Source organism: Pipistrellus hanaki (genome assembly GCF_964339955.1).
Source record: "Pipistrellus hanaki genome assembly, chromosome: 3".
NCBI lineage: Eukaryota > Metazoa > Chordata > Mammalia > Chiroptera > Vespertilionidae > Pipistrellus > Pipistrellus hanaki.
In genome coordinates, this window is record NC_140505.1 from 77,052,468 (window position 1) to 77,065,968 (window position 13,501).

The 13,501-nt window shown below is 39.8% G+C and overlaps 1 protein-coding gene across 1 annotated transcript in view; it reads left to right on the plus strand.

Moving 5' to 3' along the window:
- GTF2F2 (general transcription factor IIF subunit 2) overlaps positions 1-13,501 on the plus strand; it is a 142,941-nt gene that overhangs the window by 53,775 nt on the left and 75,665 nt on the right. Inside the window, exon 5 of the mRNA XM_084879492.1 lies at positions 8,216-8,297. Within this exon, the coding sequence (XP_084735618.1) occupies positions 8,216-8,297 (82 nt within the window). The remainder of the gene's footprint in view (positions 1-8,215; positions 8,298-13,501) is intronic.

Here is a 13,501-nt window from a genome sequence, read left to right on the forward strand (position 1 = left end):
ATGATTTCCCTGTCCTTTTGCATTTATTATTGTACTAGAGGCCTGGTGTGTGAAAAATTTATGCACTCCAGGGGGTACCTCAACCTGGCCTGCTCCCCGGGGCATTGGGCCTAAGCTGGCAGTCAGACATCCCTCTTGCAGCCCAGGAATCCTCAGGGGATGTCCAGCTGACATGAAATCCCACAGGGAGTGGGCCTAAAACCACAATCGGATATCCTTAGTGTTTCCAAGGCTCCCACCACTGCCACTGTGCTCATAGCTATCAGCCCAGCTTGTGGCTGAGCGGTGCTCCCCCTGTGGGAACGCACTGACCACTAGGGGGAAGCTCCTGCATTGAGCATCTGCCCCCTGGTGGTCAGTACCTATCATAGCAACAGGTTGTTCCTGGTCATTCCACTGTTAGGGTCCATTTGCATATTAACCTTTTATTATATAGGATTACAAATTTCATATCTTTTATAAAGCTGTATTTTTTTTCTGGGTTTTATTCATATTTTTATTCGATAAGCAATTTTGAGATTAGAGATTATGATTATTTGTATAACATCATGCCCATATCTGTACTTAAGAGCTTTTTTTTTTTATATATATATATTTTATTGATTTTGTACAGAGAGGAAGGGAGAGAGATAGAGAGTTAGAAACATCGATGAGAGAGAGTCATCGATCAGCTGCCTCTTGCATACCCCGTACTGGGGATGTGCCCGCAACCAAGGTACATGCCCTTGACCGGAATCGAACCCGGGACCCTTCAGTCCCCAAGCCGATGCTCTATCCATTGAGCCAAACCGGTCTCGGCTGTACTTAAGAGCTTTCTATATTGGATTAAGTATATGTGTGGTGTAACACGTGAAAAGGAGACTAGCATGAAGTATAGGAGGAATGATAATTTATGAACTTGCTTTGAAAGTATTAAAATAGACAAATGTTTGTTTTTAAAATGCTCAGTCACTAAGTTATTCCTTTTATCAGAAGTCTGTTATGGTTTCTATAGGCTCATATAACAAACTCTACATACTTATGGCCACTGCCTTTGATTTTGTTCCATGACTAACCACTTTCCTTTCTATTCCTAGGCAATCAGTTTTGTAATTCATAGGTACCCTTTGATCAGCACTACAACATCCCTTTCTTTCTCTGTCTGTAGGGGAAAAGTTAAAGAGTAGTAACTGTGAATGAAGATGCTGAAATGTTTTCTAAATTCTAAATCTAGTTCTCAAAATAGGTTACAATATTTGGTTTAAAATTAGGAATTCCCAGGGCATTAGGCATATTTATAATTTGAAAATTACTATAAGAAAACATATTACATTAACAGATAATTTTAAAAATATATGACTGCTCATATGTTACTTTTGAAGTAAATAATCAAATCCTAACTCTGTAAGTTTACTGAAATCTGAACATGATCTTTTACTCCTAAAATTTCTGAAGATTAAATAGAGATTAGAGAATCAATTCACAAATTTGAATAAAGATTTCCTTCTTAATTTAAAGAGACTGCAAGTTTGCCTAACTGGCTTGTTAAGATGCCAAGTAGCTTCTGTGAATCACAGGCAAAATCTGCTAGGAAAATATTTTAAAAGAGGATAATGACAACTACTAGGAATATTGAAAATGATTTACCTTTTAAATGCACCTGCTTTCCATTACTTTTCCAGGCAGGGTAGACAGATTTGATATAAGTATGAATCCAGAAAAGTAGCTTCAGAAGTCTCGTGGATCAATCCAAAATCTTGGTTACTCGCCACTCATCTGTGTTTTAACTTGAGTTGTAAGTACTCTTAAACGCCTCCACGTTGAACTGGGTTCAGAGTGGTCTTGTGGGAATGAATGCCTGTAACTTCCTGATGCCTAACATGTTCCTAACACATTGGCTCGCATTACTTACATGCCGATGCTAATGAGCACCCTTCCTGCTTACTTACTGCTTTAACTTGTTCAAACGAGGAGTGCCCTTAACTTGTAAAAAGCGCCACTTAATTCTCTTGAATTCTTCAACACAGAGTTTATCTCAAATTGAGATATAAAGTAGAAAGGTTCAGCTTAGAGCAGAAATTTGTGTATTATCAGGTCTTTGGGCAGCTTCTCAACATTTTGTCAGTCTAAGAAACATTTTCTCTCTAATATCTATTCAAAGAAAATTTAATTATATATAGATCTTTTAGAAAGTGATAGAGCAAACAAAATAAACACTGATGAAATAATAAAACTTCCCCAAGTATATAGGAAGGCCAGTTATGTGTTTCTTTTCTCTTTTTTTAAAGAGATCTTAGAGCTTCCAGTAACTTCATTGCTGAGGCCCAGAGATGTGAAATAATGTCACCAAGGTAACACTGTTGTTTATGACAGTATCAGAACTAGAAGTCTTCAGTTATTTTTATGGGATGTGCTTTGTATACTTAACTTTTAAAAATCTTTCTTCAAATTTTTATAGATAAAATACTATCACCAAAAGTGTGTTCATACTCATTATTGGCAGAAACAATTGGCAGAAACCAATTAGTAAAACAATTTAGCAAAAAAGGAGGGGTGGAGGGTTAGGGGGAATAGAATTTAAAAGGGATTTGGAATAGTTCCCAGAATCCAAAGAAGATTTGAACAAATAGCTAAGTCTAGGAAAAGGTAGGAATTGAGCCATTCCAAGACTGTCAGTAGGATGAGCTTAAGTGGCTTCTCTTAAAAGTGGTGTCATGACCACGTCATTCCAGTGATTTGTGGTGTGGTCCCTTAGTTTAAAATTTCAAGTGAGAGGGAGGCAGATATGAAAGCCATTGCACACACTATTCCCACAACCTTCAGTGCCCTTCTGATTTGTCTACCAGTCGAAATCCTACCCATTTTTCAAGGTGTGTGTGTGTGTGTGTGTGTGTGTGTGTGTGTGTGTGTGTATGTGTGTGTATTATGTGTGTGTGTGATTTCCAGTACTCTGTATGTCTTTATCTTATAGTCCTTAACAAATTCTACTTCATAGTAGTACAGTAGAATCCCATACCCATATGGAAGGACCTATACTCAGTCAGTTAAACTCAAAGGTAGGGAATCATAAAATGATATTCATATACATTTCTACTGCCTTAAACATTATATCTTAAAACTTTTTTTCCTAGATAAGCAGTTCCATATTTCTTTTTATATCTGAAAACTTATAAATGTACATTTAATTACCAAAGTTCATGTAGGTCATTGCTTTCAATATAGTATGCTCATTGAGCATCTGCTTTTTCTTGTGAAAATTAAACCTACAATTGAGTTAGATTTTCAATTTTGATTTCTTTAAAAAGGAGCAAGAACTTAGACACTGGGAAACAAATTGAATGCAGAATCTTTCTAGATGTTTCTTAGAAGCATATCCCTTTCCCATACACATAATTAATTTAGTATATAATCAGATTGCATAATTATTAACAGAGCAAAGCTAACGTAAGTGGATTCTAGCATAATTGGAGCAGAAGTGTGGAGATTAACCTGCCACACACTAATGCAGAGTAAGCTGTGGGCACCTGTCATATTTAAAAGAGGGCAGTTGGGAGTCTTGGTAATCTGGAAGTGTGTCAGGTGGAGGTTTTTCAAAAGTGCCTCTAGGGTGTTATAATGATTTGTATACCTATGTTATCATCCTACTAGACCAGCAGCTCTGAATAAATGATCTGGAAACTGCTGGGGACAGGAGTCCCTGAAACCCTTTCAAGGGGTCTGTGAAATCATAAGTACTTTCATAATAATGCCAAGGCTTTTATGTCTTTTTCACCCTGATTGTCTAAACATTTTTCTGTTTTAGTGTCTAATATGGTAATTATTGGTGGATAAAACCCACATAAATGAAAACTCTTGGTCCTTAATACCTTTTAAGAGTATGTACCACAGACCATTTGTGATGAGCTGTAACAGACTCCACTCCTTGAGGGCAGGAGCCATGTTTCATTTATCTTTGCTATTCTTGATGTGTTTTTCCATTTTTTTTTTTTACTTGAAAGGCACTCAGTAAATATCTGTTACATGTTTGAGCAAAATAATGGATTGTTTTTCAAGTTTTTATGGTCTTTCGAAAGGGGCCAACAAAATAGTCTCAAGAAAGGGTTCCTATATTTAATAAATATGATCTATAATTAACAGCACTGGTATTCAAATGCTTTAAGTAATTAAATATAATATTTAATACCTTCCCCCTAAAATCTTTAGCAATGTCTTGAGGAAAGAAAGAAGCATGGTTTAATGGAAAGAATATGAAAACATGTTCCTGTGTAGCCTTTAGGTATATGAAGGCTTTACACTCTGCTTAGGGAGCTATATCATAAATAAATTGGCTTTTTAAATTTTAATTAAGAGGAGAAGGGAGAAAGAACAACAGTGAAGAGAGATGTTACGTTCAGAGCAGCCAATTAATTGGTACAAAGACTTCTCTTTTCTCTTAAGAAGCTTTTAAAAGCTATTTGAGATTTAAAGAAAAAGTTATTTTTTTGTTTCAAAATGTAATATAATGGTCATAAAACTATGGTTTTGGAAAGTGAATTTTATTGTTTTGTGCGAGTGACCCAGATTAAATATTAATAATAGTGATGAGAGTGGTGGCCAGGTGCTTTGGACACTTCTTACCCTTCCCAGTGTCATATGGAGAATATTGAAACTAGAAATTAAATTAGCCTGTTCATGTGCAGTAGCAGATACTACTAAATAGGTGAGGAGCATTCACAGGTTGTATTAGGTACCTCGTGTGGTATTCAACATTAATAAACATGGATCTATATAAATAACATTTTTTCAGGAACAGTATTCTAAGTGTATTTTGTTTTTTAAAAAGTATTACTGCCCTGGTTGGTGTTACTCAGTGGTTAGAGTGTTGACCCGCACACCAAAGGGTCTCTGGTTCGATTCCCGGTCAAGGGCTTGTACCTACCTGAGTTGCAGGTTCTATCCTCAGCCCCTGTTGGAGATCGTGTCTCTCTCACATTGATGTTTCTCTCCCCCTCCCTCCTTCCATTCTCTCTAAAAAATAAATGGAAAAAAAATAACCTTGGTTAAGGAGTAACAAAAAAAAAAGGATTAATATGTGTTTTAATAGTGTGCTTGTTCCGCCGGGACTGGTTTGCCTCAGTGGATAGAGCGTCGGCCTGCGGACTGAAAGGTCCCGGGTTCGATTCCGGTCAAGGGCATGTAACTTGGTTGCGGGTACATCCCCAGTAGGGGGTGTGCAAGAGGCAGCTGGTCGATGATTCTCTCGCATCAATGTTTCTAACTCTCTATCCCTCTCTCTTCCTCTCTGTGAAAAATCAATAAAAATATATTTTTTTTAAAAAATAGTGTGCTTGTTCTAATACTTTATACATTGAAATTTTCCCAAGTCTTGTTATTAAGTTGGTTTTCTAGATAGAACTTTCAGCTTCAGTGAGAAGCAAACTCTAATATAAGATTTGGTTTTGTTTTAAGAAAATTAAAATTCTAATCTTACTAAATCCATTAATAAGAAATTTTTTAGATGTTTTAAATTTAATATAAAATAATTGGAAGCTTATTATTTCCTTCCTGGCATTCTTTGAGGTAAGATAGGCATTTCTCTTCATTGCTCTTTTTGTCATCTGACAGGTTGTTCTTGAGATTTGTTGCATATGTTGCACTGATGGACTCTTGAACCATTGAATTACATAGTGTGTTCACAATTATTGTATATGGGCTACAACAGGGAGTCTCCTGAAATTTGAAGACAAGATTAAGAAAGGTCATCACCCTTTGAGAGTTTTTCTAGTGTAAATCTTGTAAGTGCGGTTTTGTCTGCACTTTGCAGTTTGGTCAGTTTCTCTCTCTCCCCCAGGGAACTGCATGTTTCCTGAAGATAGTACTGTGTCTTAATCATCTTTGATTCTACAATGCCTAGATGGTGCCCATCACATAGTGGGCATTTAGTTAAGGTTAGAGTAGTGCATAAAGTCATTTACCCTGAAGAGCTGAGTCATAAATGCATGGCTGATGAGCCAAAGGATTTCCTGATTCTCTTCTCAAAACCTGGGTGGATTCTCACAAAAATATGACTGAGCCATAGCTTTTTCTAACTATAGTCATACATTTCCAGACTGTAGCAAAGCTGATACTCTCATGGGGTAGTCATATATATTATCAAATAAGATACAGTATTTTAAGTGACTTTACCACAATGCTTGGTGCCTAGTAGGCACACAGTAGTGCTAACTTTAGTTTCCTTTTTCTGTTTCTCTTGGATTTTGTATGAGGGTCACCAAGAAAAATCTTTTTTTTATTTTTTTTTATTTTTTTATTTTTAAATCAATCTTTATTGTTCATATTATTACAAAGGTTCCTAATTTCTTCCCCCCTCCACCAGGTTCCCACCCCACCCTCTGCCCCCTCCCCATCCCCCATTGTCCTCATCCATAGGTGCACAGTTTATGTTCAGTCTCTTCCTCCCTCCCATTCCCCGATAGTAAATCCCTTTTCAGATAGTAAATCTGTTACTTAGCATTTTCTCATATCAATAATACCTCCACATGCCCAATGATACACTTCACACAAAAGACATTTTCAAATAGGTCAACCAGCCTCATCCAGGCCCCACCCAAGGCACTCACAGATCAACACCCCAGCGCTATATTAACTCAACACATCCAGATCTAAGCCTTCATCACTTGATTCAGCAGACCCTCAAGTTCCCGCAAAAGTTTCCAGCCATGTCTGAGAGGCAGCCGTGGGCAGGTACAGGCGAGGAGCGAGCTGTTTCGGGCCTGGCTGCTCCGGGCCTGGCCTCTGTTGCTCTGGTTCGTTCCACAACCAGCTGCTCCGGGTCTGGTCACTGCCGCTCCCGACCTAGTTGCTCTGGACTTGGCTGTTGCTGCTACAGGCCTGGCCGCTCCCAGCCTGTCAGCCGCTGCTCCGGGCCTGGCCGCACCAGACCCGGCTGCTCCGGGCCTGGCCGCTCCCAGCCTGGCAGCTGCTGCTCCGGGCCTGGCCGCTCCCAGCCTGGCAGCCACTGCTCCGGGCCTGGCCGCACCAGACCCAGCTGCTCCGGGCCTGGCCGCTCCCAGCCTGGCAGCCGCTGCTCCGGGCCTGGCCGCTCCCAGCCTGGCAGCTGCTGCTCCGGGCCTGGCCGCTCCCAGCCTGGCAGCCGCTGCTCCGGGCCTGGCCACACCAGACCCGGCTGCTCCGGGCCTGGCCGCTCCCAGCCTGGCAGCCGCTGCTCCGGGCCTGGCCGCACCAGACCCGGCTGCTCCGGGCCTGGCCGCTCCCAGCCTGGCAGCCGCTTCTCCAGGCCTGGCCACTCCCAGCCTGGCAGCCACTGCTCCGGGCCTGGCCGCACCAGACCCAAGAAAAATCTTTTTAATGGTAGGAAAAATTGTCCTTCTGTTTGGACAATAACACTTCAGCGTCTAGTTTGGACACACCCAAATTAATGATTCTGCTGGAAAGAGAAGTCAGAGCAACTGGCAGGCAGAATTGGTTCACAGACTTAGACAACGGACCTGCCAGTTTCACAATATTTTCTAGGCTGGCTGTTCAAGTCACTGTGTATTCTAGGATTTTATTTACATATATATGGATGTGTACACATGCCTGCATATATTAAATTGTTTGTCCTTTTAAACTATTCTCTTGAGAAAGAGCCAAGTGCATAAAAGCTATTTTATTGGAAGGAGCTGCAGCAGCCCAATAAATAAACCTGACAGGAGCCTGTTGTTTCATTTACTAGCCAAGAGTAAAGTTTTTCTCTGTTCTGACCAATGACTCTACTATAAACTTTAAAATATTCATTTTGAAAAAAATGAACAAGATAGAAACAGACTCATAGATACAGAGAACAGACTGACAGTTAACTAACAGAGGAAAATGGGGTGGAGAGGATGGTGAAACAGGTGAAGAGATTAAGAAATACAAATTGGTAGTTACAGAATAGTTACAGAGATGTAAATTATAGCATAGGGAATATAGTCAGTAATATAATAAGAACTATGTATGAAGTCAGGTGGGTACTAGACTTATTGGGGGTATCACTTCATGAATTATATAAATGTCTAACCACTATTTAGTGTATACCTGACACTATTATAGAATAATACTGAATGTAAACTATAATTTTAAAATATATTCCTTTTGTTTCTTTGATTTATACTATTTCTTTTTATTATTACTGTGGGTAATGTGTCAGAATACAATCTTGAATATGATAAATGTTAACTCTGATACATTTGTTATTTTTTTCTTTCCATTCAAGATAAGCTTTCATTGGAAGGAATAGTGGTACAAAGAGCTGAATGCCGACCTGCTGCAAGTGAAAACTACATGAGATTAAAGAGGTTGGTGTTTTTTAACTTTAAAATAATACTTGATATTTCCCTTTAGGGATTGAAATGCGTATGTTAGATTGCCTATTGACTGTAACTATAGTTGTAATTGAAAGGGTTTTCAAAAGCTATTTGGTTTTAAAACCAAGTAAGAACGAACTTTCAGTTAAAAAATAAGTCATAGGGAGGTAGTTTACAGCAAGGTGACTACATTTAATAATATTTTATTGCATATTTGAAAGTTGCTAAGAGAGTAGATCTTAAAAATTCTCATCATAAGAAAAAATGTTTTGTAACTATGCATGGTAACTAACGTTAACTACACTTATTATGGTGATCATTTTGCAATGTATGTGATTATGAAGTCATTATGTTGAACAATTAATACTACACCTAAAAATATGTTATATGTCATTTATACTTCAATTTTTAAAAACTCCGAGTTTCTTTGGCAAGGAAACTTCCAGAACATGGGTTGTTTATTTGTGGTATTTAAGATACTTGTATATTATAACATGGAATCAAACATTTTAAAACTTCTTTTTCTAGTTATCCATATAAATCTTGATTTTCCAAAGCTGTGTAATTATATCTTTGTACTATTTTATTTTCAAAGGTTATAATCTTCCCATAATATCTAAAATACTATACTATATAAAGCAAGTGTATTACTAGAATATCATCCTTTACTTTTGATCTTCAGAGAACATTTTATAAACTTATTACTTGGTTAAAGCTTTTGCTTCAGGGTCCTCACTTTCCCACTTTTGTATGTGGCTAACATTTTGTAATATTTAAAGATAATGATTACAAATTCTTGATATTTAAAATTTTTTTTACTTTCAGAGTCAGCAATTTTTAAACCCTGAAGAATTGTATTATACTATTATAGTTTATGTTGAATGTATTTCAGCCCCATATAGTTTAGAATCATAAATTTGTTTGTTTCAGTACTCACTATGTGAAACAAAACAGACAGAATTCTGCCCTGTGGAGCTTCATTTTAGTGGACTGTAACTGCACAGAGCTGGTAGTGGAGAACACCTGGTGATGTGGAGTGGCAGCCTCTCAGATTTCATTATTCTCATTTAGGAGCTGGTTGAGCTGGATCATCTTTAAATTGTACATCATCTTTTTAATTTTTCTCCTTTTCTCGAATTAGAGTTTATCTCTTGGGAATAAAAAAAAGAGAGAGAGATTGGTTTTCTTGTCCAATAATTCCTCTAATTTAAATGCCTCCCCACAGCAAATAAAAGTATAACAATCAAAATGAAAAATTTTTATAACTTTGGAACTTAGGCAGAAGATGTTTCTCTCTTTGTTTATAGCCCGTAAAGTCTTTGAAGATTTGTCTTCAAATAACTACTGAAATTGGAAAATGCAAAATCTGGTTACTCAGCTGCCAAGATTTTTTTCTGTGGTCTTGATTTTCTTTAAAGATTTCTAATAATGAGCAGACAAGTTGCTGGTGCTTTTGAAGTGGCTGCTTTTTTCTTAACAAAAAGAAATTAAAATTGTTTAGCCTTTAGAGTATGTTAAAACACCAGCCATTGCATATTTCAGTTTCTTCAGTGGTTTAGGAAATAGGGTGCTTCAGGAGATGATAATCATCTGAGTTTCATAAAACAAATACCTACCATAAGTTTTGAAGAGGTAGAATTTTTTACCACTTGGGAAATGACAGGAGTAAGAACACTCTACACAGAGATATGAAGGCACAAAGACTTGGGAAACACAGTAGAGACTTGCTTATAGTTCTGCAAGCCTGGAATGCAGGATTTGTTGTAGGCAGAACAAACAGAAGCTCCAGCCCAGAACTTTTCTTTGAACTCTAAACTTATTCACCCCAAAGCCTGGTTCATTGTCTAATAGATATTTCGAATATGTCAAAAATCGAACTTCCCATCTTTCCCCAAAAACCTGTTCCACCAGCAGTCTTTCTCATTTGAGTTAACTCTGCCCTCCCATTTTGTCAGTCCAGAACTTTGACCACATTCCTGACTCTTCTCTCACACCCCACATCCAATGTGTCAGAAAAATCTGATTAACACTACCTTTAAAATATTACACATCTGCAGGCTCACCGTTTCTCATCACCCACATGATCTGTCATTTCTCACCTGGATCACTGCAATAGCCTCCTCTCCAAGTTCCTGCTTCCACCTTTGCCGCACTGTAGTCTGTTGTCAACACAGTAGTCAGAGTAGTTCTTTTAAAATCTGTCAAATCATGCCATTCCTCTACTTACATGTCACTTGCAGTGCTTGCTGTATTATTCAGAATAAAATTAAAGCCCTTGCAGTTGTCTGCAGAGTCCTACATGATCACCCTTTAATTCCTCCCCCTTTTCTCCACATTCATCTCCTAATCTATACTAATAAAAGGGTAATATGCTAATTAGATCAGACATCTTCCAGTTGTCCAGTCCTCCTTCTGGACAAAACCACAGTGGCAGGGGCTGAGGCAGAGGCAGTTAGGGGCAATCTGGCCGGCAGGGGAGAGCTGTTGGGTGGAGGGGGGAGGGGCGTAGCAATCAGGCTGGCAAGGGAGGGCAATTAGGGGAGATCAGGCAGGCAGGCAGGTGAGCGGTTAGGAGCCAGCAGTCCTGGATTGTAAGAGGGTTGTCTGACTGCCAGTTTAGGCCTGATCCCACCGGGATCCATCAAGGGATCCTGGATTGTAGAGGGTGCAGGCTGGGCTGAGGGACACCCTCCCCCTCCTGTGCATGAGTTTCGTACACCGGGCCTCTAGTAGTCCATAAGTACTCTAGGCATATTTCTGTATTAGGGCCTTTGATTTGGATGTGCTTTTCTGCTTGCAACATATTTTTTCCAGGTTAACTGCATGGCTCAACTCCTCTTTCAATTCTCTTTTCAAATTCTACTTTAATAAGGCCTACCCTGACCATACTACTTCCTCCTATACTTGTATTTTCTTCATATCACATAACACTTCTGACCATGCTGCTTCCTTCTATACTTGTATTTTCTTCATAGTACATAGCACTTTCTAATGTATGTACCCAAAACATATTTATTGCCATCCTTGCTCTAGTGCAGTTTTAAGTGTTTAAGGACAGAATTGGCAATTCAGTACTTGAACTATCCTGTACCTAGATATATCACACAATAGAGGCCCGGTGCACGAAATTCATGCATGTGGGGGAGGTTGTGTGTCCCTCAGCCCAGCTTGCACCCTCTCCAATCTGGAACTCCTCGAGGGATATTCGACTGCCTGTTTAGGCCTCATCCTTAAACGACTGCTGGCTACCAACTGTTCACCTGTGATTGCCCCTAACCGCTTCTGCCTACCAGCTTAATAGATGCCTAACTGCTCCCCTGCTGGCCCGATTTCCACTAACTGCCCTCCTCTGCTGGCCTGGTCACCTCTAACTGCCCTCTCCTGCCAGCCTGGTTGCCCCCAACTACCCTCTTCTGCTGGCCTGATCACCCCTAACTGCCCTCCCTTGCCACCTTGGTTACCCCAACTGCCCTCCCCTGCCAGCTTGGTTGCCCCCAACTGCACTCCTCTGCTCGTCCAGTCACCCCTAATTGCCCTCTCCTATTGACCATCTTGTGTCCACATGGGGGTGGACGTCTTGTGTGTTGGAGTGACAATTAGTTTGCATATTACCTCTTTAATAGATAGGATATGCTCAAAGTTTTTCAGTGATTCCCTGATTACCTACGTCTTTATGACATTCAGGTTTTTTATAATTTGGCTCTAGTCTCACTTTCTGACTTCATTTTCAAATAATCTCCTTTACCTAGACATCAGATGACTGTATCACAGTAGAAGTTGTTACCCCAAATATTCTAGGTAGGCACTTTTACATCTTATGTCTTTGTTACATGCTGCATACTTTACCTAAGACGCCTATCTACTTTCTGTCAGGATCCTTCTGAACCTTTAAAACCAAACCAGTTGTCACTTAGGGAGACCTTCTTACAGCCTCTACTCCCCACCAGCTAGGATTTGCTACCCTCCTTTTCTACATTCCACATACTTAATTATTCTTCTTTACTGGTTTTATATAAATGTCTATTTTCTACCGTTTACTTGAATGTAGTTGCAGCTTCTACAAAATTATGAACTTCATAAAAATAGGGACTGAATTTTATTTTTCTTCTCACTCTTCCTCCTTTTTTATATTCTCTACACTTAGCATAGTGTGTTTTAATATTAAAAACCCAAAAAGATTTGTTGGGTTGAAATAGAAACTCCAGGTATAAAAACTAGGACTCAACAGCACTCAGCTTCTTTAATTTTTTTACTCTGAACTGCACTTGAAACTGGAGTTGATTTTTCAGTATGTATACTCATATATGTTTGCACACACATCTTTCTTGGAAAAGAGGAAATGATTATAAAACAAATGTAAATCTATTTCATCAACAATTAAGAATTTTTTCAAAATATAAAGTGTTGAATAGTCTTCCATTTATTTATCAAAGACCTTTTCTTAAGTCAGTAAGTTTATTTCTGTATTGTATTTTAGCAAATAGTGGTTAGTAACATAAATGGGTATATTAAAAAGTGTATTTTATATCTATATACATATAAAAGCCAAGCAACCAGAACACCAGAACAACCGGTTGCTATGATGCACATTGTGGCCAGCCAGATCAGGGACGGGGCTGGCTGGCCTACTGCCCTCGGCCTCTCCCCGCAGCCAGCCCGCAGCCCCTCCCTACCACTGGTCCGGCCCAGTCAGCCCATATGGGGAAGAGGATGACCAGACCCACACATGCACAAATTCCTGCATTGGGCCTCTAGTTCTGTACAACAAAGAGTTAATATGCAAATTAACCTTAAGCCCTCACAAGAAGGCTGCCTACGACCAGGCTGGCAATGGGTCTAGTGAGGGATAGCCAAATGACTAAACAAGCAGGCTGCATGGGGTAACCAGGCTGGCAGGGGGGTTAGTGAGGGACGAACAATGACTGAACAAGAAGGCTGCATGGGGTGACCATTACGGGCAGGGTGGGTAGTGAGGGTCAACCAAAAGACTAAACAGCAGACTGCATGGAGTGACCAGGCGGGGGGGGGGGGGGGGGGCATGATCAGGCCAGCAGTGGGGGGGTGAGGGGGTGCAGTTGGAGGCAACCAGGCCGGCAGGGGGCTCAGTAAGAGGTGACCAGGCTTGGTGGGGGGGACAGTTAGGAGTGACCAGGCAGTCAGGGGTTGCAGTTGGGGGCAACCAGGCCAGCAGGGGG